General features: G+C 45.1%; 2 protein-coding genes and 1 long non-coding RNA gene across 5 annotated transcripts in view; 1 reads left to right on the top strand and 2 right to left on the bottom strand.

The window, feature by feature from the left end:
- Window positions 1-385: 385 nt before the first annotated feature.
- LOC127925220 (uncharacterized) lies at window positions 386-2,501 on the bottom strand. Of its 2 annotated transcripts, none has more exons than XR_008120110.1 (3): window positions 1,820-2,501; window positions 1,382-1,663; window positions 386-1,325 (listed from the first exon to the last, which is right to left on the bottom strand). It is a non-coding gene; the product is annotated as an uncharacterized LOC127925220 (long non-coding RNA). The 2 variants fall into 2 exon arrangements; XR_008120109.1 differs by having other exon boundaries at window positions 386-1,381; window positions 1,439-1,663.
- Window positions 2,502-4,909: 2,408 nt separating this feature from the next.
- Window positions 4,910-11,197, bottom strand: LOC118381555 (anaphase-promoting complex subunit 16). The gene is given in 5 exon segments (XM_035768484.2): window positions 4,910-5,451; window positions 5,740-5,761; window positions 5,764-5,816; window positions 10,544-10,687; window positions 11,034-11,197. Coding segments are annotated over 4 exon segments (324 nt in total). The 5' UTR covers window positions 10,683-10,687; window positions 11,034-11,197; the 3' UTR covers window positions 4,910-5,341.
- A 16-nt stretch (window positions 11,198-11,213) lies between these two features.
- Window positions 11,214-24,289, top strand: part of ascc1 (activating signal cointegrator 1 complex subunit 1) — a 43,642-nt gene continuing 30,566 nt past the window's right edge. The window contains exons 1-8 of one of the 2 annotated variants that reach the window (XM_052510101.1): window positions 11,214-11,464; window positions 11,773-11,878; window positions 14,023-14,120; window positions 15,674-15,852; window positions 16,334-16,467; window positions 17,738-17,857; window positions 19,135-19,259; window positions 23,695-23,759. In XM_052510101.1, the coding sequence (XP_052366061.1) occupies window positions 11,347-11,464; window positions 11,773-11,878; window positions 14,023-14,120; window positions 15,674-15,852; window positions 16,334-16,467; window positions 17,738-17,857; window positions 19,135-19,259; window positions 23,695-23,759 (945 nt within the window). In that variant the 5' untranslated portion in view covers window positions 11,214-11,346. Of the gene's footprint in view, window positions 11,465-11,772; window positions 11,879-14,022; window positions 14,121-15,673; window positions 15,853-16,333; window positions 16,468-17,737; window positions 17,858-19,134; window positions 19,260-23,688; window positions 23,760-24,289 lie in introns of both variants that reach the window. The other variant, XM_052510100.1, reaches the window with a different exon arrangement.

Genomic DNA, 24,289 nt, shown 5'->3' with positions numbered 1-24,289 from the left:
GTGTTCTGTATCAGGCCTTGCTGCTAGTAGGAGAACACATTCTCAACCAGGCTTTTGTGGTCTGCCAGAGGAAGAAAAGAACAGTTTTTGGATGGCAGCCAGGTATCACATATGCAGTGAAACAACACAACACGAGAGATGGACAGACTGTACTAGTCAAGGAGATTGAACTGCGAGACAATGCACAATGCACACAATGTGAACTGCAGCAAGACAAACAATGTGCTGTCATAAAATGACTTAAGACTACCTTCAACAACCTTTGTCTCTATCTGATCAAGGAAAATAGATAGGTTACCGAAATCAGTAGAGGCAAGTTGATTGTTTGAAAAAAACTTTTATTATGTGTACTTTGTAAAAATACAAAATCTACCAACTGACACAACAAGAGACACAAAGTGGAGAGAAACATGAGCTTGCTTAAAAAACAAGTTTTAACAGGACTAACTTTAGGACCCAGAAGTGTTCCTCTCGGTTAGTCACACCCTTTTATTGAAAAAAAAACAGTTTGTAAACTAGTACAGTACATTCTGTACAGTCAACCAACCACTGAGCTTCCCCCCTGCTCATTCAACTGAAAAACATTCATTCACTGGTGTGATCACCAAGTACAGCACATTTCCTGACTTCAGATTCAATAAGACCCACCAAACACCAGGGTGAAAGAGACTGGATCTCTGCCAGGGCCACGCTCAGCAGACAAACACTGTGGAGGAACAGCGCAGATAGAAATGCCATAGAGCTGACATTTTAAAATGCTCTATTCTACTGGACATTACAGACAACATATAAGTTCCACAATACATTTCTATCCCAATACCCTGTAACATTGCACCCTGCTGATCAGACTCCTGGTAAACAGTCTGTTCCGGGACTATACTGATCAGACTCCTGGTAAACAGTCTGTTCCGGGACTGTACTGATCAGACTCCTGGTAAACAACAGTCGGTCCCTGGACTGTACTGATCAGACTCCTGGTAAACAGTCTGTCATTGGTAGTGTAGACAGAACACCTACAGCCTGGTAGTGTAGACAGAACACCTACAGCCCTGGTAGTGTAGACAGAACACCTACAGCCTGGTAGTGTAGACAGAACACCTACAGCCTGGTAGTGTAGACAGAACACCTACAGCCTGGTAGTGTAGACAGAACACCTACAGCCTGGTAGTGTAGACAGAACACCTACAGCCTGGTAGTGTAGACAGAACACCTACAGCCCTGGTAGTGTAGACAGAACACCTACAGCCTGGTAGTGTAGACAGAACACCTACAGCCCTGGTAGTGTAGACAGAACACCTACAGCCCTGGTAGTGTAGACAGAACACCTACAGCCTGGTAGTGTAGACAGAACACCTACAGCCTGGTAGTGTAGACAGAACACCTACAGCCCTGGTAGTGTAGACAGAACACCTACAGCCTGGTAGTGTAGACAGAACACCTACAGCCTGGTAGTGTAGACAGAACACCTACAGCCTGGTAGTGTAGACAGAACACCTACAGCCTGGTAGTGTAGACAGAACACCTACAGCCTGGTAGTGTAGACAGAACACCTACAGCCTGGTAGTGTAGACAGAACACCTACAGCCTGGTAGTGTAGACAGAACACCTACAGCCTGGTAGTGTAGACAGAACACCTACAGCCCTGGTAGTGTAGACAGAACACCTACAGCCCTGGTAGTGTAGACCACCTACAGCCTGGTAGTGTAGACAGAACACCTACAGCCTGGTAGTGTACAGAACACCTACAGCCCTGGTAGTGTAGACAGAACACCTAGCCTGGTAACAGAACACCTACAGCCTGGTAGTGTAGACAGAACACCTACAGCCCTGGTAGTGTAGACAGAACACCTACAGCCTGGTAGTGTAGACAGAACACCTACAGCCTGGTAGTGTAGACAGAACACCTACAGCCCTGGTAGTGTAGACAGAATACCTACAGCCTGGTAGTGTAGACAGAACACCTACAGCCTGGTAGTGTAGACAGAACACCTACAGCCCTGGTTATTGTGTGTATCTGCATATTGAGAGCAGCTCTGAGGGCATGGACACATGGACATACTAGTACTGTCATCCAGAACACCAGCCTGTTCAGTCTCCTCCCTGTAGAATGTGTGGGGAATAACAAGCCTGGCTGTTACTGCAGATGTTATTGTGTTGTCCTACAGTCTCCTCCCTGTAGAATGTGTGGGGAATAACAAGCCTGGCTGTTACTGCAGATGTTATTGTGTTGTCCTACAGTCTCCTCCCTGTAGAATGTGTGGGGAATAACAAGCCTGGCTGTTACTGCAGATGTTATTGTGTTGTCCTACAGTCTCCTCCCTGTAGAATGTGTGGGGAATAACAAGCCTGGCTGTTACTGCAGATGTTATTGTGTTGTCCTACAGTCTCCTCCCTGTAGAATGTGTGAGGAATAACAAGCCTGGCTGTTACTGCAGATGTTATTGTGTTGTCCTACAGTCTCCTCCCTGTAGAATGTGTGAGGAATAACAAGCCTGGCTGTTACTGCAGATGTTATTGTGTTGTCCCTACAGTCTCCTCCCTGTAGAATGTGTGGGAATAACAAGCCTGGCTGTTACTGCAGATGTTATTGTGTTGTCCTTACAGTGTAGAATGTGTGAGGAATAACAGCCTGGCTGTTACTGTTATTGTGTTGTCCTACAGTCTCCTCCCTGTACAGTGTGGGGAATAACAAGCCTGGCTGTTACTGCAGATGTTATTGTGTTGTCCTACAGTCTCCTCCCTGTAGAATGTGTGGGAATAACAAGCCTGGCTGTTACTGCAGATGTTATTGTGTTGTCCTACAGTCTCCTGTAGAATGTGTGGGGAATAACAAGCCTGGCTGTTACTGCAGATGTTATTGTGTTGTCCTACAGTCTCCTCCTGTAGAATGTGTGGGAATAACAAGCCTGGCTGTTACTGCAGATGTTATTGTGTTGTCCTACAGTCTCCTCCCCCTGTAGAATGTGGGGGGAATAACAAGCCTGGCTGTTACTGCAGATGTTATTGTGTTGTCCTACAGTCTCCTCCCTGTAGAATGTGTGAGGAATAACAAGCCTGGCTGTTACTGCAGATGTTATTGTGTTGTCCTACAGTCTCCTCCCTGTAGAATGTGTGGGAATAACAAGCCTGGCTGTTACTGCAGATGTTATTGTGTTGTGTAGAAGTCAAGCCTCCTGCAGAACACCTACAGCCTGGCTATTGAAGAACATTGTGTTGTCCTGTGTAGAATGTGTGAGGAATAACAAGCCTGGCTGTTACTGCAGATGTTATTGTGTTGTCCCTACAGCCCTCCCCCTGTAGAATGTGTAACAAGCCTGGCTGTTACTGCAGATGTTATTATGTTGTCCTACAGCCCTGGTAATGTGTAGAATAACAAGCCTGGCTGTTACTGCAGATGTTATTGTGTTGTAGAGAAACAACAAGCCTGGCTGTTACTGCAGATGTTACCCTACAGTCCCTCCTGTAGAATGTCCTAATAGAATGTGTGGGGAATAACAAGCCTGGCTGTTACTGCAGATGTTATTGTGTTGTCCTACAGTCTCCTCCCTGTAGAATGTGTGAGGAATAACAAGCCTGGCTGTTACTGCAGATGTTATTGTGTTGTCCTACAGTCTCCTCCCTGTAGAATGTGTGGGGAATAACAAGCCTGGCTGTTACTGCAGATGTTATTGTGTTGTCCTACAGTCTCCTCCCTGTAGAATGTGTGGGGAATAACAAGCCTGGCTGTTACTGCAGATGTTATTGTGTTGTCCTACAGTCTCCTCCCTGTAGAATGTGTGGGGAATAACAAGCCTGGCTGTTACTGCAGATGTTATTGTGTTGTCCTACAGTCTCCTCCCTGTAGAATGTGTGGGGAATAACAAGCCTGGCTGTTACTGCAGATGTTATTGTGTTGTCCCTACAGTCTCCTCCCCCTGTAGAATGTGTGGGTCTCCTCCCCTGTAATAACAAGCCTGGCTGTTACTGCAGATGTTATTGTGTTGTCCTACAGTCTCCTCCCTGTAGAATGTGTGGGGAATACTGCAGATGTTAGTGTGTTGTCCTAAGCCTGGCTGTTACTGCAGATGTTATTGTGTTGTCCTACAGTCTCCTCCCTGTAGAATGTGTGGGGAATAACAAGCCTGGCTGTTACTGCAGATGTTATTGTGTTGTCCTACAGTCTCCTCCCTGTAGAATGTGTGGGAATAACAAGCCTGGCTGTTACTGCAATTATTGTGGTCCTACAGGTAGAATGTGTGGGGAACACCTAAGCCTGATGTTATTGTGTTGTCCTACAGTCTCCAGTCCCTGTAGAATGTGTGGGAATAACAAGCCTGGCTGTTACTGCAGATGTTATTGTGTTGTCCTACAGTCTCCTCCCTGTAGAATGTGTGGGGAATAACAAGCCTGGCTGTTACTGCAGATGTTATTGTGTTGTCCTACAGTCTCCTCCCTGTAGAATGTGTGGGGAATAACAAGCCTGGCTGTTACTGCAGATGTTATTGTGTTGTCCTACAGTCTCCTCCCTGTAGAATGTGTGGGGAATAACAAGCCTGGCTGTTACTGCAGATGTTATTGTGTTGTCCTACAGTCTCCTCCCTGTAGAATGTGTGGGGAATAACAAGCCTGGCTGTTACTGCAGATGTTATTGTGTTGTCCTACAGTCTCCTCCCTGTAGAATGTGTGGGGAATAACAAGCCTGGCTGTTACTGCAGATGTTATTGTGTTGTCCTACAGTCTCCTCCCTGTAGAATGTGTGGGGAATAACAAGCCTGGCTGTTACTGCAGATGTTATTGTGTTGCCCTACAGTCTCATTGACCTTGGTATTTACAGTAATACAATTAGCCAAGGTTCTAATTGTTTTCAACTGTGTGGTAACAAATAATCCATCGGAATAATGTTATAAAACTGTAAATAACTCAAATACAATTGATTCTGTATATTTTTTATTTAAATATTTAATAAATGATAATCCAAGTACGTCATGTTTTCATGTTAATACATAGGAAGAGGATTCCATCTTATTTCATTTACTTTAAAAAAAAACACAAAGTAAAACATGAATGCATCAATTTCCTCACTATAACATGATTCATTACTCAATTCATAATTCATTGCAGTGATAAAGATTTTTTTTTTAAGGTCACAATAATATCTCTCTCGGATCAGGGTGTTCCTTCCTCCAGTTAGTGACCTCAGCTAAACATTGGCCAATAGCAGGCAGGAACATCCTTCCCTGTGGGAATGACACAACAAATGACAATAACCCAAATGTGTTGGAAATAAAGTAGTGCTCTGGGGTCAACACGTTTCTCCAGTGGTGACCAGCCAGCGGCTACTGAGCAGGTCTTTATTTGGACTTTAAGACGGAGTAAATCCCAAAAGCTGTTCGATTGGTTTGTAACGCCACTCGTCTGCTTCCAGCTCTTCAACCAAACTGGCCAGTTTCTCCATTCTCGATACCTGTTGGTCTAAAACAAACAGATCAGTGAAATATGCTGTTAGATCAAAGCATTGCATTCGTTTGTATCGCTTACCAGAATTATTTTCCCCTAAACAACAAATGCGTCCTAAAAAGCACCCTATTCCCTATATAGTGGGCTACTTTTGACCAGGCCCATAGGGCTCTGGTTGAAAGTAGTCCACTATATATAGGGAATTAGGGTGCCATTTGAGATGCCACTATAGGCATTAAAAATAATAATAATAAAAAAGACAACTGCAATAAAATAATAGAATGAAGAGACTGATGGACTTACCGTGCTTCACCTGTTTCAGTGTGTTGACGCCACCTGGTAGCTGAACACAGACTCACACAGAAATCTGTCTGAGCCGTCTGAAGACACAAGAGTTCATGTACAATATCACATCAACTACTGTTAGGTTTTCCTCAACTAGCACATGTTACAAGATACTGTAGTGGTAGTAGACAAGTTAGTCCTGAGATAGTTAAAACAACAAGAATGGAAACGTGCCTTCTGGATCACAACCCAAACCAGCACACACACACGCACACACACACACACATAGAAACAGACACACACAGAAACAGACACACACACACACACACACACACACACACACACACACACACACACACACACAGAGAACACACACACACATAGAAACAGACACACACAGAAACAGACACACACAGAGAAACACACGCACACACACACACACTAAACTATTAGGCTACAGATCTATTATGTAACATACCGTATTATAGTATATGGTTTTGTGGTACAAACTATTTAATACCCAATCCTCCGGGCGAGCACAATCCTCAGTAATTACTGAGTAAGTAAGTAGAGGAGTTGGCTAAAACATGATATAACTCCTCACATTATGCCAACATGTGCCACCGTTCAGTTTGCTGGAGAATAAAAAGACGAGCCAAAATAATCAACTAGCACACAATGTGTCACAAATGGCACTCTGTTCCCTAGATAGTGCACTACTGTTGACCATGGCCCTAGACATGGTTACTGTTAGATGGCAGACATGTGCACTAGACAGTGTTACTGACCATGGCCCTAGACATGGTTACCATGGCCCTAGACAGTGCACTACTGTGACACTACTGTTGACCATGGCCCTAGACAGTGCACTACTGTTGACCATGGCCCTAGACAGTGCACTACTGTTGACCATGGTCCTAAACAGTGCACTACTGTTGACCATGGTCCTAAACAGTGCACTACTGTTGACCATGGTCCTAAACAGTGCACTACTGTTGACCATGGCCCTAGACATGGTTACCATGGCCCTAGACAGTACACTACTGTTGACCATGGTCCTAAACAGTGCACTACTGTTGACCATGGTCCCAAACAGTGCACTACTGTTGACCATGGCCCTAGACATGGTTACCATGGCCCTAGACAGTACACTACTGTTGACCATGGTCCTAAACAGTGCACTACTGTTGACCATGGCCCTAAACAGTACACTACTGTTGACCATGGCCCTAGACACTACTGTTGACCATGGCCCTAGACAGTACACTACTGTTGACCATGGCCCTAGACAGTACACTACTGTTGACCATGGTACCTGTTGACCATGGCCCTAGACAGTACACTACTGTTGACCATGGCCCTAGACAGTGCACTACTGTTGACCATGGCCCTAGACAGTGCACTACTGTTGACCATGGCCCTAGACAGTGCACTACTGTTGACCATGACCCTAGACAGTAGCACTACTGTTGACCATGGCCCTAGACAGTGCACTACTGTTGACCATGGCCCAGTGCAGACAGTAGACAGTGCACTACTGTTGACCATGGCCCTAGACAGTGCACTACTGTTGACCATGGCCCTAGACAGTGCACTACTGTTGACCATGGCCCTAGACAGTGCACTACTGTTGACCATGACCCTAGACAGTGCACTACTGTTGACCATGACCCTAGACAGTGCACTACTGTTGACCATGACCATGGCCCTAGACAGTGCCCTACTGTTGACAATGGCCCTTGACTACACCATGGCCCTAGACAGTGCACTACTGTTAACCATGGCCCTAGACAGTGCACTACTGTTGACCATGGCCCTAGACAGTACACTACTGTTGACCATGGCCCTAGACAGTACACTACTGTTGACCATGGCCCTAGACAGTACACTACTGTTGACCATGGCCCTAGACAGTACACTACTGTTGACCATGGCCCTAGACAGTACACTACTGTTGACCATGGCCCTAGACAGTACACTACTGTTGACCATGGCCCTAGACAGTACACTACTGTTGACCATGGCCCTAGACAGTGCACTACTGTTGACCATGGCCCTAGACAGTGCACTACTGTTGACCATGGCCCTAGACAGTGCACTACTGTTGACCATGGCCCTAGACAGTGCACTACTGTTGACCATGGCCCTAGACAGTGCACTACTGTTGACCATGGCCCTAGACAGTGCACTACTGTTGACCATGACCCTAGACAGTGCACTACTGTTGACCATGGCCCTAGACAGTGCACTACTGTTGACCATGGCCCTAGACAGTGCACTACTGTTGACCATGGCCCTAGACAGTACACTACTGTTGACCATGGCCCTAGACAGTACACTACTGTTGACCATGGCCCTAGACAGTGCACTACTGATGACCATGGCCCTAGACAGTGCACTACTGTTGACCATGGTCCTAAACAGTACACTACTGTTGACCATGGCCCTAGACATGTTGACCATGGCCCTAGACAGTGCACTACTGTTGACCATGGCCCTAGACAGTGCACTACTGTTGACCATGGTCCTAAACAGTACACTACTGTTGACCATGGCCCTAGACATGTTGACCATGGCCCTAGACAGTGCACTACTGTTGACCATGGCCCTAGACAGTGCACTACTGTTGACCATGGCCCTAGATAGTGCACTACTGTTGACCATGGCCCTAGACAGTGCCCTACTGTTGACCATGGCCCTAGACAGTGCCCTACTGTTGACCATGGCCCACATGATATTAGTGTACAAGGTAGGATTAAGTTCTTCAACTGGCGGCCCACGGACCGAATTCGGTCCCCCCTTTTTAAATGTTGGCCAAAAGAATCAAAACATCAGCTCCAAGTGATTACATTTTTTGCGAAATCTGTTCCCAAGTATTCCTGGGCAGAATAGAGAGACACATCTGATCATATACAGTATACAAGTAAGCAAGGTTTGATATAATATTTGACTAAAACAATCTGTTTGGTCTTCTTGCGGTCAATTTGCAGTCTACAAATGATTTCTAATTATGTTCAGGCCCCCGACCATCCACTCAAGTAAAAACAAAAATCATCCCGCGGCTGAATCTAGTTGATGATCCCTGGTATAGGGAATAGGGTGCCTTTTATTAATAATTTTGTAATATATTTTTTTATTTGATTTAACTAGGCAAGTCAGTTAAGAACAAATTCCTATTTACAAGGACGACCTACCCCAGGCCAAACCCTCCCTAACCCGGATGACGCTGGGCCAATTGTGCGCCGCCCTATGGCACAGGCCCCAAAAACAAAGTGGAAAAGAACCCCAACCCTGGCCACCCGCTTCACTGCTGTCCCACTTAACAGTGAGCCCATTAGTCCTCTGAACACCCAGTGCTTTCCAGCACAATGATCCAAACTAAGACATTCATCACAACACGATGTTTGATTTGGGGTCTATGAGGTAACAAAGGATGGGGTTTACCCTATCCTAATATAGTGTACAACTTTGGCACATAAGGCTCTGGTCAAAATTAGTGCACAACGTAGGTAATAGGGTGTCATTTGGGATGCACAAAGCAGGGGCAAGGAGCCAGATGGCCCTTCGGGTTCAAACAAGCAGATCCTCTTGTGTGATGTGACAAAACTGGTGGTGGGAGTTGTGGGCTGACCCATTGGCAGAGCACTGTGTGGGCTGAGAGCACTGTGTGGGCTGACCCATTGGCAGAGCACTGTGTGGGCTGACCCATTGGCAGAGCACTGTGTGGGCTGACCCATTGGCAGAGCACTGTGTGGGCTGACCCATTGGCAGAGCACTGTGTGGGCTGACCCATTGGCAGAGCACTGTGTGGGCTGACCCATTGGCAGAGCACTGTGTGGGCTGACCCATTGGCAGAGCACTGTGTGGGCTGACCCATTGGCAGAGCACTGTGTGGGCTGACCCATTGGCAGAGCACTGTGTGGGCTGACCCATTGGCAGAGCACTGTGTGGGCTGACCCATTGGCACACTGTGTGGGCTGACCCATTGGCAGAGCACTGTGTGGGCTGACCCATTGGCAGAGCACTGTGTGGGCTGACCCATTGGCAGAGCACTGACTGCTTGCTGGTGCCCCTGTACGTCCTCTGTTGGATGAAGATCCAACTATGATTCAAAAGGATCATGGGTCACCAACTCCAGATCAAAGGATCACTAACTACACTTGACTTGAAGCCAGATTGATTTGGGTGTGAGGGAAGTGGGGTACACTGGCGATGCGCGTTGTGGGGTGACGTTGGGGCAGAGCATTGACTGTCGCTGGTAGCGGCGCACGTCCTCCTGGAGGAAGAGCCAGCTATGACGCATGGTAGCTAGGTCATTAAGGGAACAGTGAAAAGTTCCAGGGACACATTGTTTATCTTGTGAGTAAAATCCAGACAAGCTACACTTGACGCCAGATAGAATAGTTGTAAGAGAAGCGTGGCTGGGCAGATGTACAGAAGGGGCAAGTATTCAGAACCACACACACATGTACAGTAGCTAACCACACACACACACACACACACACACACACACACACACACACACACACACACACACACACACACACACACACACACACACACACACACACACACACACACACACACACAGAAACATTAATCCATCTGAAACACACAACATCACTGTATATTGGATATGAGCACGATTAATATTGCAATCAGAGCCAAGAACAATGTTCAGAATGTCGCAGGTAGAATGTACAGAACAGACAAGGTTTTCTAGAACTCCAAAAGAATCCTCATCACCGGTCTTGTGTCTTGCAACGTTCTGAACCTATATTCTAAAGCCACTGGTGATTGGCTTGTGTCAAAGAAAGCCTACCTTCCATCATCTCCCCGGCTCCTTTGGGATACGTGTAGAGGACCTTACGCGGGGGGAGTTCAGACGCGCTGAATCCAGAGCCAGTCACGGAGCTCCCACTAACCCCTCCGGCAGAGGAGGATGAGGAGGAGGCTGCCATTCCAACTGAGGAAGAGGAACAGCAACGGCAAAATCATGATCACCAAGTTCAGAGTCGTGTATTGCGGATAAATACAGTCCTAAATGACCAGCAATATTTATTCAAAGTAAATTTAGCTAACGTTAGCTGAGCAGCATTAGCACAGATCAGATTAGCACGTTATACAAATCTTTGGCATTACATTAGCATGACTAGCTAGCTAACTTTGGCTAACAACACAAGGCTAACAACAGTATGAATAATAAACTGACAGACATAGCTAGCTACACGAAGCATAGCGCATTTACTACTGAAGCAAACTTTCCGCATAATAAATCAGACATAAGATTATTATTGAAGTGATGAACCTACCACTGGTGATGGAGAAAGCGGCAGGCTAACTTCTGCTTTTGTTTATGTTTCTGGTTAGCTACCCCAACAATAACCCCCGCTTTACGGCTTGGGCGATATATAAATCAAATGTTGATATCGGCGCATCATTAATTTGTTGCGAGCGCGGAATGTCTATCCATGCGGTTTCGAGATCAGCGACGACGTAATCAGCTGGTTAGTTTACGTCAAACTGCCGTATGTCGCAAAACAGCCAAAGAGCCCACACGTAGTTGGCAGCTACTATTCACTACAGTATATCTCGTTTTATTTACTGTTCAAGATAACTGCTACAATGGAAATCTTACGTCCATCATTGATCAACATAAGTGGAAGAGTATACAGAAGAAATACGATCAAAGAAGACCAGTATGAAGAGGGGGAAGAGGACGACTCCTACATGGGACCACCAGGTAGCTAGGTCCTCAGTGCCAGCCATTATACCTCAGTGGTGCTAGTTCCCTACACCCCCAGCTAACTATAGCTAGCTAGCTAGATAAGACAGATGGCTACACTACTGTACAGTACTACCAGATTATTGATTTAATTCTACTGAGACTTAGCTAGTTATAGCTGACCAATTGACCACCACATTGTGTTGTGGGATGCTTGTCTCCTCTAAATGTAGCTGTCTCCTCTCCCATTTGTCCCTGCTGCACCTATTATGGAACACCAACATGTTCTTGCCAGTCTCACAAATGCACTTTGTTGTTTTGATTAGCAAGTGAACAGTTTGAGGAAGAAGAAGAGTTCTGTGACAGCCACTCCATAGAACAGACTGATAAAGGTTTCAGCTGTGCCATTGATGTCCCAAGTGTTCTTTACAAGTGAGTTACAAACACCATGTAGGCTATGCGCCCTAAATGGTACCCTATCCCCTATATAGTGCATTACTTTTGACCAGAGCCCGAAGGGAATAGGGTGCCATTTGGGATGCACTTCATGAGTCGATACCTGCATATGAGGTTGTTAGTCCATTTTAGAATCCGGGACTAGATGACCCACACTCTCGTCTCTAACGCGTGAGCTCAACATTTCCAAACCGTCCCATTACAGATCAAAATGTTGAATAAACCTAATTTGGATTTACATTACCCATTGTCCACAGGGAAGCGTTTTTAGCCAGACATTCAGTACGCTGGTCTGTATATGGTTCTGTGACCCGTTGTCCACAGGGAAGCGTTTTTAGCCGGACATTCAGTACGCTGGTCTGTATATGGTTCTGTGACCCGTTGTCCACAGGGAAGCGTTTTTAGCCGGACATTCAGTACGCTGGTCTGCATATGGTTCTGTTGGTTTGGAGTTTCAATACTTCACGCAAATCGTATGCAACGTAAACATTTTAGCACAATATGTAAACAATGGCCAAGTGTAACCGTACCAGAGACCGAACGTTGCAGACTTTTAATTTGCAGTAAGACCAAGCACTTCCAGCTGATTGCGAAGGAAACGTGGTTCAGGCGACAATGTTTGGGTACGTTTGGCGACGTGCCATGCATCAGAAGATTGAAAATACATACACACTTTGCCCGTGCTCATTTCACATACACTATATCTACAACAGTATGTGGACACCCCTCCAAACTGTCTCTGGAAGCAACGTCAGCAGATATGTGGACACCCCTTCAAATTAGAGGATTAGGCTATTTCAGCCACGCCTGTTGTTGACAGGTGTATAAAGTCGAGCACACAGCCATGCAATCTCCACAGACAAACATTGGCAGTAGAATGGCCTTCCTGAAGAGCTCAGTGACTTTCAACGTGGCACCATCATAGGATGCTACCTTCTAACAAGTCAGTTTGTCAAATTTCTGCCCTGCTAGAGCTTCCCCTGTCGACAGTAAGTTCCCCTGTGAAGTGGAAATGTCTAGGAGCAGCAACGGCTCAACCGCGAAGTGGTAGGCCACACAAGCTCACAGAACGGGACCGCCTAGTGCTGAAGCACGTATCGCATAAAAATCGTCTATCCTCGTTTGCAACACTCACTACCGACTTCCAAACTGCCTCTGGAAGCAACGTCAGCACAAGAACTGTTCGGGAGCTTCATGAAATGGGTTTTGTGGCCGAGCAGCCGCACACAAGCCTAAAGTTGGAATGCCAAGCTTCGACTGGAGTGGTGTAAATGGGGCGGCAGCGTAGCCTAGTGGTTAGAGCGTTGGACTAGTAACCGGAAGGTTGCGAGTTCAAACCCCCGAGCTGACAAGGTACAAATCTGTCGTTCTGCCCCTGAACAGGCAGTTAACACACTGTTCCTCCTGTTCCGTGCTTCAACTCTGTGACAAAAGTTTGGGGAAGGCCCCTTTCCTGTTCCAGCATGACAATGCCCCTGTGCACAAAGCGAGGTCCATAAAGAAATGTTTTATCGAGATTGGTGTGGAAGAACTTGACTGGCCTGCACAGAGCCCTGTCCGCAACCCAATCGAACACCTTTAGGATGAATTGAAACACTGATTGCGAGCCAGGACTAATCACCCAACATCCGTGCCTGACCTCACTAATGCTCTTGTGGCTGAATGGAAGCATGCCCACACAACAATGTTCCAACATCTAGTGGAAAGCCTTCCCAGAAGAGTGGAGGCTGTTATAGCAGCAAAGGAGGGGGGACCAACTCCATATTAATGCCCATGATTTTGGAATGAGATGTTTGAACAGGTGTCCACATACTTTTGGCCATGTAGTGTAGCAGGAATACAAGCTGACAGAGTCAAACAGACCGACGCCCATAAAGTCTGGTTAATAATCCTCTGTGTTTATCTCCACTTCCTACCGTCACATTTAAATATCATTTTATTCAACATTCTGGCTTGTAGTTAAGACTACATGAGGTAACCATGGTAACAGTGTAATATTTTAGGCAAATTAGGTGTGTGTGTGTGTGTGTGTGTTTCATTAGGACTATGTGTACATCTTCAATGAAAATCAAGGATACGGTGTACTAACCAGAGAAGTGTGTTGTTTTTGTTTTTAACAGATACATCATCGGAAGGAAAGGAGAGACACGTAGAAGACTCGAGGCAGACACAAAGACAGACATCCACATTCCAAAACAAGGAGTGGAAGGACAGATCGGTGAGTGGCGTTTTATTAGCGGAGAGACCAGTACCTCTGGTCCAGGGCTTTGAGCCCTCTTTCAGCCTTCTTGAAGAAGGGTCAGGCCGTACGTAACACATTACATTACATTACATTTAAGTCATTTAGCAGACGCTCTTATCCAGAGTGACTTACAAATTGGTGCATTCACCTTATGACATCCAGTGGAACAGCACTTTACAATAGTGCATCTAAATCTTTTAGGGGGGTGAGAAGGATTACTTATCCTATCCTAGGTATTCCTTAAAGAGGTGGGGTTTCAGGTGTCTCCGGAAGGTGGTGATTGACTCCGCAAGGTGGTGATTGACTCCGCTGTCCTGGCGTCGTGAGGGAGTTTGTTCCACCATTGGGGGGCCAGAGCAGCGAACAGTTTTGACTGGGCTGAGCGGGAACTGTACTTCCTCAGTGGTAGGGAGGCGAGCAGGCCAGAGGTGGATGAACGCAGTGCCCTTGTTTGGGTGTAGGGCCTGATAACACCCTGGACCAGAGCTTGAGCTCTCTTTCAGCCTTCTTGAAGAAGGGTCAGGCCGTACGTAACGCCCTGGACCAGAGCTTGAGCCCTCTTTCAGCCTTCTTGAAGAAGGGTCAGGCCGTACGTAACACCCTGGACCAGAGCTTGAGCCCTCTTTCAGCCTTCTTGATGAAGGGTCAGGCCGTACGTAACACCCTGGACCAGAGCTTGAGCCCTCTTTCAGCCTTCTTGAAGAAGGGTCAGGCCGTACGTAACACCCTGGACCAGAGCTTGGAGACCAGCCCAAACCAGAGGTCTATTGTAAACATACTGGTGCAACACTGTAGCCTCGTCCCATATTATGACTGTTTGTGCTGTCTCACCAACTCCTATGGTCGGAATTACAAGACAATTAATGTTTTTATTTTATTTAACCTTTATTTAACTCGGCAAGTGATTAACAATGACTGTAGGAGTTCACTATGCAAGCACAAACAGACCTGGGACCAGTCTAGCAAAACTCTTCTTTCTCTACCTCTGGGAATTTCAGTGGTTTTCTGTCAGCAGTCAACTCATATTAATGATTTGATTTGATTAGGATCTCTTTTAGTCCCCATTTGGACTAATCTTCCAAGAGTCCTTAACATTAAAATACAATTTATAATACAAACACACTTTCACATATAACACACTATTACAAACATACATAATACACCAGCATAATGACCCAATAAATACTCAATCTAAAAAAATATTGATTCTTCATCCACTATATTTAAATTGTTTTTAAATAATGTTTAAACGTATATATTGAAAGGTTTCTAGTTTGCTCAGTTAATTTATTCCATTTCTTTATTGCTCTAAATCGAAATGTTCTTTTGCCCATTTATTTTTCTGTCTGGATAATGCATATTAATGAGTTTAGTAATAAAAGTCAGCCAAGAACGTGGTTCCAGCAACCACAAAACTCAAGACATTATCCATGAACCTCTGCTCTTCTCCTAAGGGCTAGAATCATGGGATATCAAAAATAAAAGTCTCACATTTACAGTCACACAATAACGGTCTCGCATTGTTCCAGTGATCACTGGCTCCCAGAAGGCCGCGGTGTCCTCTGCCGTGACTCGTGTCGAGCTCCTGGTGCAGAGCTTTCGCAAGAAGCAGCCGTTCACCCACTTCCTGTCGTTCGCTCTTAACCACCCTCAAGTTCAGGATGGATTCCTGAGGTTTAAAGAGGAGGTGTTGGAGCAGTGTTCTCAGGTAAGGAAGTGTGTGTGTGTGTGTGTGTGTGTGTGTGTGTGTGTGTGTGTGTGTGTGTGTGTGTGTGTGTGTGTGTGTGTGTGTGTGTGTGTGTGTGTGTGTGTGTGTGTGTGTGTGTGTGTGTGTGTGTGTGTGTGTGTCAGTGAGTGCGTGCGTGGCGGATGGGAGGGGTGACAATCTGTAAAATCGTGCATAGTATTCTCAAACTCCAGTTTGAGACTTGACTATATTCCATTCATGTTTATATTGACTGAATAGCTATCAGAGATCTTGGGTCCCTGTTTTAGTTTCTCTGGTTGTCTGGTTCTAGGGTTAAATTGTGCAGATCTAGGATCAGCTTCCTCTTCCTCCAATACTAATCTCAACCATTAGTGGAGGAAATGCAAAACAGACCTGAGATCAGTGTCTACGGGAAACTTCACCCTACAGTGTTTCTCTGTGTGGTCAGTTCATCGCAGGTCTCTCTCCTCTCTTTGTTAAGGACCACGGAGTAGATGGAAGCATCTTCCAGAACCCTGCTAAGCTCCATCTAACAGTCGGCACCCTGGCTCTGCTGAACGACCTGGAAGTGGCCCAAGCATGTAAACAACTCCAGCACTGTCAGGACTTTATCAAGTACGTACTGACAACTGGGTCATGTTCATTAGGAATCAAACAGATGAAAACAGACTGAAACAGGGAGGGACTATCCCTATCTAGATTGTAGGGATTGTATAGAAATTTGAGTTGGAGCCAGGAACACACATTATTATGTCATGTTATGTCAAGTAACTCATGTTATGTCATGTTATGTAACACATTATGTCATGTCATGTTATGTAACACACATTATGTTATGTTATGTCATGTAACACATGTTATGTTATGTCATGTTATGTCATGTAACACACATTATGTTATGTCATGTTATGTAACATATGTTATGTCATGTTATGTCAAGTAACACATTATGTCATGTCATGTAACACACATTGTTATGTAACATATGTTATGTCATGTCATGTAACACATTATGTTATGTCATGTAACACATGTTGTCATGTCATGTAACACATGTTATGTCATGTAACACATTATGTTATGTCATGTTATGTAACACATTATGTTATGTCATGTAACACATTATGTTATGTCATGTAACATTATGTTATGTCATGTAACACACATTATGTTATGTCATGTAACACATTATGTTATGTCATGTAACACACATTATGTTATGTAACACACATTATGTTATGTCATGTAACACCATTATGTTATGTAACACATTATGTTATGTCATGTAACACATTATGTTATGTCATGTAACACATTATGTTATGTCATGTAACACATTATGTTATGTCATGTAACACATTATGTTATGTCATGTAACACACATTATGTTATGTAACATATGTTTATGTCATGTCATGTAACACATTATGTTATGTCATGTAACACACATTATGTTATGTCATGTCATGTAACACATTATGTTATGTAACACATTATGTTATGTCATGTAACACACATTATGTTATGTCATGTAACACATTATGTTATGTCATGTAACACATGTTATGTCATGTAACACATTATGTCATGTAACACATTATGTTATGTCATGTAACACACATTATGTTATGTCATGTAACACATGTTATGTCATGTCATGTAACACATGTTATGTCATGTCATGTAACACATTATGTTATGTCATGTAACACATGTTATGTCATGTAACACCATTATGTCATGTAACACATTATGTTATGTCATGTAACACACATTATGTTATGTCATGTAACACATGTTATGTCATGTCATGTAACACATTATGTTATGTAACACATTATGTTATGTCATGTTCTGTCTGTCTGTAACCCACGTTATGTTTCAGGACCATCACAGAAGGGAAGCCTCTCCCGCTGGAGGTGACAGGGATTGAGTACATGAACGATGACCCAGCCATGGTGGATGTCCTGTATGCCAAGGTCCAAGTGAAAGATGGTTCGGACAAGTAAGAGTCTGGTTCCTGGATACTCTCATGTCTCTTTCTTTAACCACAGTTTGTACCACAGTGACTCTGGCTCCTTGAAAAGCACTATATACAGTGCCTTTGGGAAAGTATTCAGTATTCAGACCCCTTGACACAGTCTTATTCTAAAATGGATTAAATCCAACATAAAACCTCTGCAATCTACACACAATACCCCATAATGACATCACAATACCCCATAATGACATCACAATACCCCATAATGACATCACAATACCCCATAATGACATCACAATACACCATAATGACATCACAATACACCATAATGACATCACAATACACCATAATGACAAAGCAAAAACTGATTTTTAAATTATTTGCAAATGTATTAAAAATAAAAAATGGAAATATGTTATTTACATAAGTATTCAGATCCTTTGCTATGAGACTTGAAATTGAGCTCAGGTGCATCCTGTTTCTATTGATCATCCTTGATATGTTTCTAAAAATTGATTGAAGTTCACCTGTGGTAAATTCAATTGATTGGACATGATTTGGAAAGGCACACACCTGTCTATATAAGGTCCTACAGTTGTCAGTGCGTGACAGAATGTCCTTGAGTGGCTCAGCCAGAGCCTGGACTTGAACCTGATCGATTGATCTCTAGAGAGACCTGAAAATAGCTGTGCAGCGACACTCCCCATCCAACCTGACAGCACTGAGAGGATCTGCCGAGAAGAATGGGAGTCCTGGGGAACTCCCCAAATACAGGTGTGCCAAGCTTGTAGCGTCATACCCAAGAAGAGTTGAAGCTGTAATCGCTGCCAAAGGTGCTTCAACAGAGTTCTGAGTAAAGGGTCTGTGTACTTATGTAAATGTGATATTTCAGTTTTATGTTTTTACATTTACATTTATGTTTTTAATACATTTGCAAGCATTTTTAAAAACCAGCTTTTTCTTTATCATTATGGGGTATTGTGATGTCATTTTGGGGTATTGTGATGTCATTATGGGGTATTGTGTGTAGATTGTTGAGGGGGGAAACACAATTTAGTCAATTTTAGAATAAGTCTGCAACGTAACAAAATGTGGAAAAAGTCAAGGGGTCTGAATACTTAACGAATGCACTGTAAATACCATGTAGTATAATTAGTATTTTTACAGTTTCCTTTTTTTAATGACAGATTAAGTGACAATTAGTACATTAAAATGATGTTCATCGTTCGGATGTCAACAGTGTGAGAGGGTTGCTCCCAGGTAACGACAGCTAACTCTTGTGTTGACTTTCTGCTGTGCAGGCTGCAGACCATTGTGGAGCGGCTGGTGGACCACTTTGTTTCCTCGGGGCTGATGGTCAGAGAATGGGACAGAGTGAAACTGCACGGCACAGTGATGAACACTCTGTTCAGGAAGGATGCTTCAGGTAGGATGAAGAAAGTGGTTTTTGTCTATGGCCATATCACTGATGTGTGTTTTAGGTATGTGTATTGGGGCTTCATCTTGAAAACAAGGACACTTACTAGAGTACAAATGCAAACACACACACACACACACACACACACACACACACACACACACACACACACACACACACACACACACACACACACACACACACACACACACACACACACATCCTCCTGATACACACGTCAGGAAATGAACATGCAAAATAAGTCAGCTCTCTCAAAGCAGGCTTTCACTGTCTAAATGGACATTAAGTCAGTCACTGGAGCCTGTTTCACAGCATAAAGATGGACATTAAGTCAGTCACTGGACACAGAGTCAGTCAGCATAAAGATGGACATTAAGTCAGTCACTGGACACAGAGTCAGTCAGCATAAAGATGGACATTAAGTCAGTCACTGGACACAGAGTCAGTCAGCATAAAGATGGACATTAAGTCAGTCACTGGACACTGAGTCAGTCAGCATAAAGATGGACATTAAGTCAGTCACTGGACACAGAGTCACAGCATAAAGATGGACATTAAGTCAGTCACTGGACACAGTCAGTCAGCATAAAGATGGACATTAAGTCAGTCACTGGACACAGTCAGTCAGCATAAAGATGGACATTAAGTCAGTCACTGGACACAGTCAGTCAGCATAAAGATGGACATTAAGTCAGTCACTGGACACGGAGTCACAGCATAAAGATGGACATTAAGTCAGTCACTGGACACGGAGTCACAGCATAAAGATGGACATTAAGTCAGTCACTGGACACGGAGTCACAGCATAAAGATGGACATTAAGTCAGTCACTGGACACAGTCAGTCAGCATAAAGATGGACACGGAGTCACAGCATAAAGATGGACATTAAGTCAGTCACTGGACACAGAGTCACAGCATAAAGATGGACATTAAGTCAGTCACTGGACACAGTCAGTCAGCATAAAGATGGACATTAAGTCAGTCACTGGACACAGAGTCACAGCATAAAGATGGACATTAAGTCAGTCACTGGACACAGTCAGTCAGCATAAAGATGGACATTAAGTCAGTCACTGGACACAGTCAGTCAGCATAAAGATGGACATTAAGTCAGTCACTGGACACAGTCAGTCAGCATAAAGATGGACACGGAGTCACAGCATAAAGATGGACATTAAGTCAGTCACTGGACACAGAGTCACAGCATAAAGATGGACATTAAGTCAGTCACTGGACACGGAGTCACAGCATAAAGATGGACATTAAGTCAGTCACTGGACACAGTCAGTCAGCATAAAGATGGACATTAAGTCAGTCACTGGACATTAGTCAGTCAGCATAAAGATGGACATTAAGTCAGTCACTGGACACAGTCAGTCAGCATGAAGATGGACATTAAGTCAGTCACTGGACACAGTCAGTCAGCATAAAGATGGACATTAAGTCAGTCACTGGACACAGTCAGTCAGCATAAAGATGGACACGGAGTCACAGCATAATCACATTAGTGAAACAAACTGACACCTGAACACACCACCCCATGTCAACAACACGGATGTAGCAACAACCATAACAACAATAACAACCCCTAGATTTAAAATGTTTTTAAATGTATTTTATTTAACCTTTATTTAACTAGGCAAGCCAGTTAAGAACAAATTCTTATTTCCAATGACGGCCTACCAAAAGGCAAAAGGCCTCCTGCGAGGACGGGGGCCTGGGATTAAGCAACACATGACAACAACATGGTAGCAGCACAAAACATGGTACAAACATTATTGGGCACAGACAACAGCACAAAGGGCAGGAGGGTAGAGACAACAATACATCACACAAAGCAGCCACAACTGTCAGTAAGAGTGTCCATGATTGAGTCTTTGAATGAAGAGATAAAACTGTCCAGTTTGAGTGTTTGTTGCAGCTCGTTGCAGTCGCTGGCTGCAGTGAACTGAGAAGAGGAGCGCCCCAGTCCCTGTTCCTGAAGTAGTAAACAGAGTTTTATTGGACGCTCTTAGACAGACCCCTCCCTTTGTCCTGTGCTCTTGGACAGACTCCTCCCTTTGTCCTGTGCTCTTAGACAGACTCCTCCCTTTGTCCTGTGCTCTTAGACAGACTCCTCCCTTTGTCCTGTGCTCTTAGACAGACTCCTCCCTTTGTCCTGTGCTCTTAGACAGACTCCTCCCTTTGTCCTGTGCTCTCAGACCCCTCCTCCTGTGCTTTGTCCTGTGCTCTTAGACAGACCCCTCCCTTTGTCCTGTGCTCTTAGACAGACCCTCCCTTTGTCCTGTGCTCTTAGACAGACTCCTCCCTTTGTCCTGTGCTCTTAGACAGACTCCTCCCTTTGTCCTGTGCTCTTAGACAGACTCCTCCCTTTGTCCTGTGCTCTTAGACAGACTCCTCCCTTTGTCCTGTGCTCTTAGACATACCCCTCCCTTTGTCCTGTGCTCTTAGACATACCCCTCCCTTTGTCCTGTGCTCTTAGACAGACTCCTCCCTTTGTCCTGTGCTCTTAGACAGACTCCTCCCTTTGTCCTGTGCTCTTAGACAGACTCCTCCCTTTGTCCTGTGCTCTTAGACAGACTCCTCCCTTTGTCCTGTGCTCTTAGACAGACTCCTCCCTTTGTCCTGTGCTCTTAGACAGACTCCTCCCTTTGTCCTGTGCTCTTAGACAGACCCCTCCCTTTGTCCTGTGCTCTTAGACAGACTCCTCCCTTTGTCCTGTGCTCTTTGTCCTGTGCTCTTACAGACTCCTCCCTTTGTCCTGTGCTCTTAGACAGACTCCTCCCTTTGTCCTGTGCTCTTAGACAGACTCCTCCCTTTGTCCTGTGCTCTTAGACAGACTCCTCCCTTTGTCCTGTGCTCTTAGACAGACCCCTCCCTTTGTCCTGTGCTCTTAGACAGACTCCTCCCTTTGTCCTGTGCTCTTGGGACAGACTCCTCCCTTTGTCCTGTGCTCTTGGGACAGACTCCTCCCTTTGTCCTGTGCTCTTGGTCAGACTGCTCCCTTTGTCCTGTGCTCTTAGACAGACCCCTCCCTTTGTCCTGTGCTCTTGGTCAGACTGCTCCCTTTGTCCTGTGCTCTTAGACAGACTCCTCCCTTTGTCCTGTGCTCTTGCACACTCTCAGCTGGCCAGCCCTGGGTTGTTGGCCAGTCTCTCAGCTGGCCAGCCCTGGGTTGTTGGCCAGTCTTTCAGCTGGCCAGCCCTGTGTAAACTCATGCGTGAAAGAACTAGGGCTGGACTTGATCCACGGCCAACTGAATGAAACCCCTTGTCACTGCTGTTGGAAAACACTCTGCCCTGTTGCACACAAACAGAGTTGTGGCCAAAGAGAGAGCGAGGGAGGGAGGGAGGGAAGGTTACTGTTGGTTCTGCGCTTGTTGTTGACTAGCTCAGAATAGCTCTGAATTGCTCAGAATGCGGTGTTTTAGTTACGTCACTGCTGCATACCAGATGAATGGTCAGCATTATGTTGTTAGAATCACAGCTGTTACATAACAGACAGGGACATTGACGAATCAGGGTGGTGGTGGTAAGGCTGTCATCTGTTTAGTGTTTTTCAGAGCGAGAGTAATTTAGGATCATATCTCCCAGAACAGTTCATAGGGATATTCACCTGGTTTGAACAGTGTTGTAATAAACGGTGTGGTTGACTTTGAACTCCACTAAACCTCATTAACACACATTTTTAGATGTTATAAATAGAGTTGTCCACCTAATACACTAGATGTGTGTTTTGTTCATTAGGGTCAAAGGACCTTTTTTCAAAGTTCACCTTTTTGTTAACCAAATCTGTATTTTGGATGTAAATGTCGTGTTCTAAGTGTCCAGACACCTTTTTTGACTTGGTTGTGAGGAAATATACCCCACCAGCGATAGACTTCCTCATGCTCGTTGTGCAGTTGCAGAGGCACAGATAAAACACCATCAAAGGCTCCAAAAACACCCAAATATATCTATTTTGGAAACGCCAACGCTCTCAGTATCAGGGTTTACCCGCGGTGCTCCTGGTTTACCCGCGGTGCTCCTGGTTTACCCGCGGTGCTCCTGGTTTACCCGCGGTGGTTTACCTGGTGCTCCTGGTTTACCCGCGGTGCTCCTGGTTTACCCGCGGTGCTCTGGGTTTACCCGCGGTGCTCAGGGTTTACCCGCGGTGCTCAGGGTTTACCCGCAGTGTGCTCGTGGGTTTACCCGCGGTGCTCAGGGTTTACCTGCGGTGCTCTGGGTTTACCCGCGGTGCTCTGGGTTTACCCGCGGTGCTCTGGGTTTACCCGCGGTGCTCTGGGTTTACCCGCGGTGCTCGGGGTTTACCCGCGGTGCTCGGTGTTTAACCGCGGTGCTCGGGGTTTACCCGCGGTGCTCTGGGTTTACCCGCGGTGCTCAGGGTTTACCTATCTTTCGTTGTGTGTTTTCCAGCCGAAGCCGGAGGAGGAAGGCAGCAGAACATGAAGGAGCGGGAGGCCTTCGATGCCAGGAACATATTAAAGGTCAGAGGTCAAACACCACCAAACAAATACACATCCTGGTGGTCTCTTTTTACCTGCCTGTTGTCTGTGGAACAATACAACCTTTAGGTCTGTCTCATAGGAGATCATTTCTCTCCTATATTGAGCAATAGTATGTTTTTGTCAGGTTATCTTTATTCTTGACTATTACTCCCATAATATTTTGGGTGGAACGACTAATTCACAGAAGCAAAAGGAACATTCCGGGAACCCATAAAGCCTCCCGGGGCTTACATAATGCAGTAAGATTTAGCAGACTCACTCACTCAGTCAGTAAAATGGTCGGCAGTTCATTCAGTCAGTAAGATGGTAGACAGTTCAGTCAGTAAGATGGTAGGTAGTTCATTGTCAGTAAGATGGTAGGTAGTTCATTCAGTCAGTAAGATGGTAGGTAGTTCATTCAGTCAGTAAGATGGTAGACAGTTCATTCAGTCAGTAAGATGGTAGACAGTTCATTCATTCAGTAAGATGGTAGACAGTTCATTCAGTCAGTAAGATGGTAGACAGTTCAG

The sequence above is a fragment of the Oncorhynchus keta genome, unplaced genomic scaffold, assembly GCF_023373465.1.
Source record: "Oncorhynchus keta strain PuntledgeMale-10-30-2019 unplaced genomic scaffold, Oket_V2 Un_contig_5334_pilon_pilon, whole genome shotgun sequence".
Taxonomy (NCBI): domain Eukaryota; kingdom Metazoa; phylum Chordata; class Actinopteri; order Salmoniformes; family Salmonidae; genus Oncorhynchus; species Oncorhynchus keta.
The sequence above is the reverse complement of the archived record's forward strand: the minus strand, read 5'-3'. Positions and strand labels throughout refer to the sequence as shown.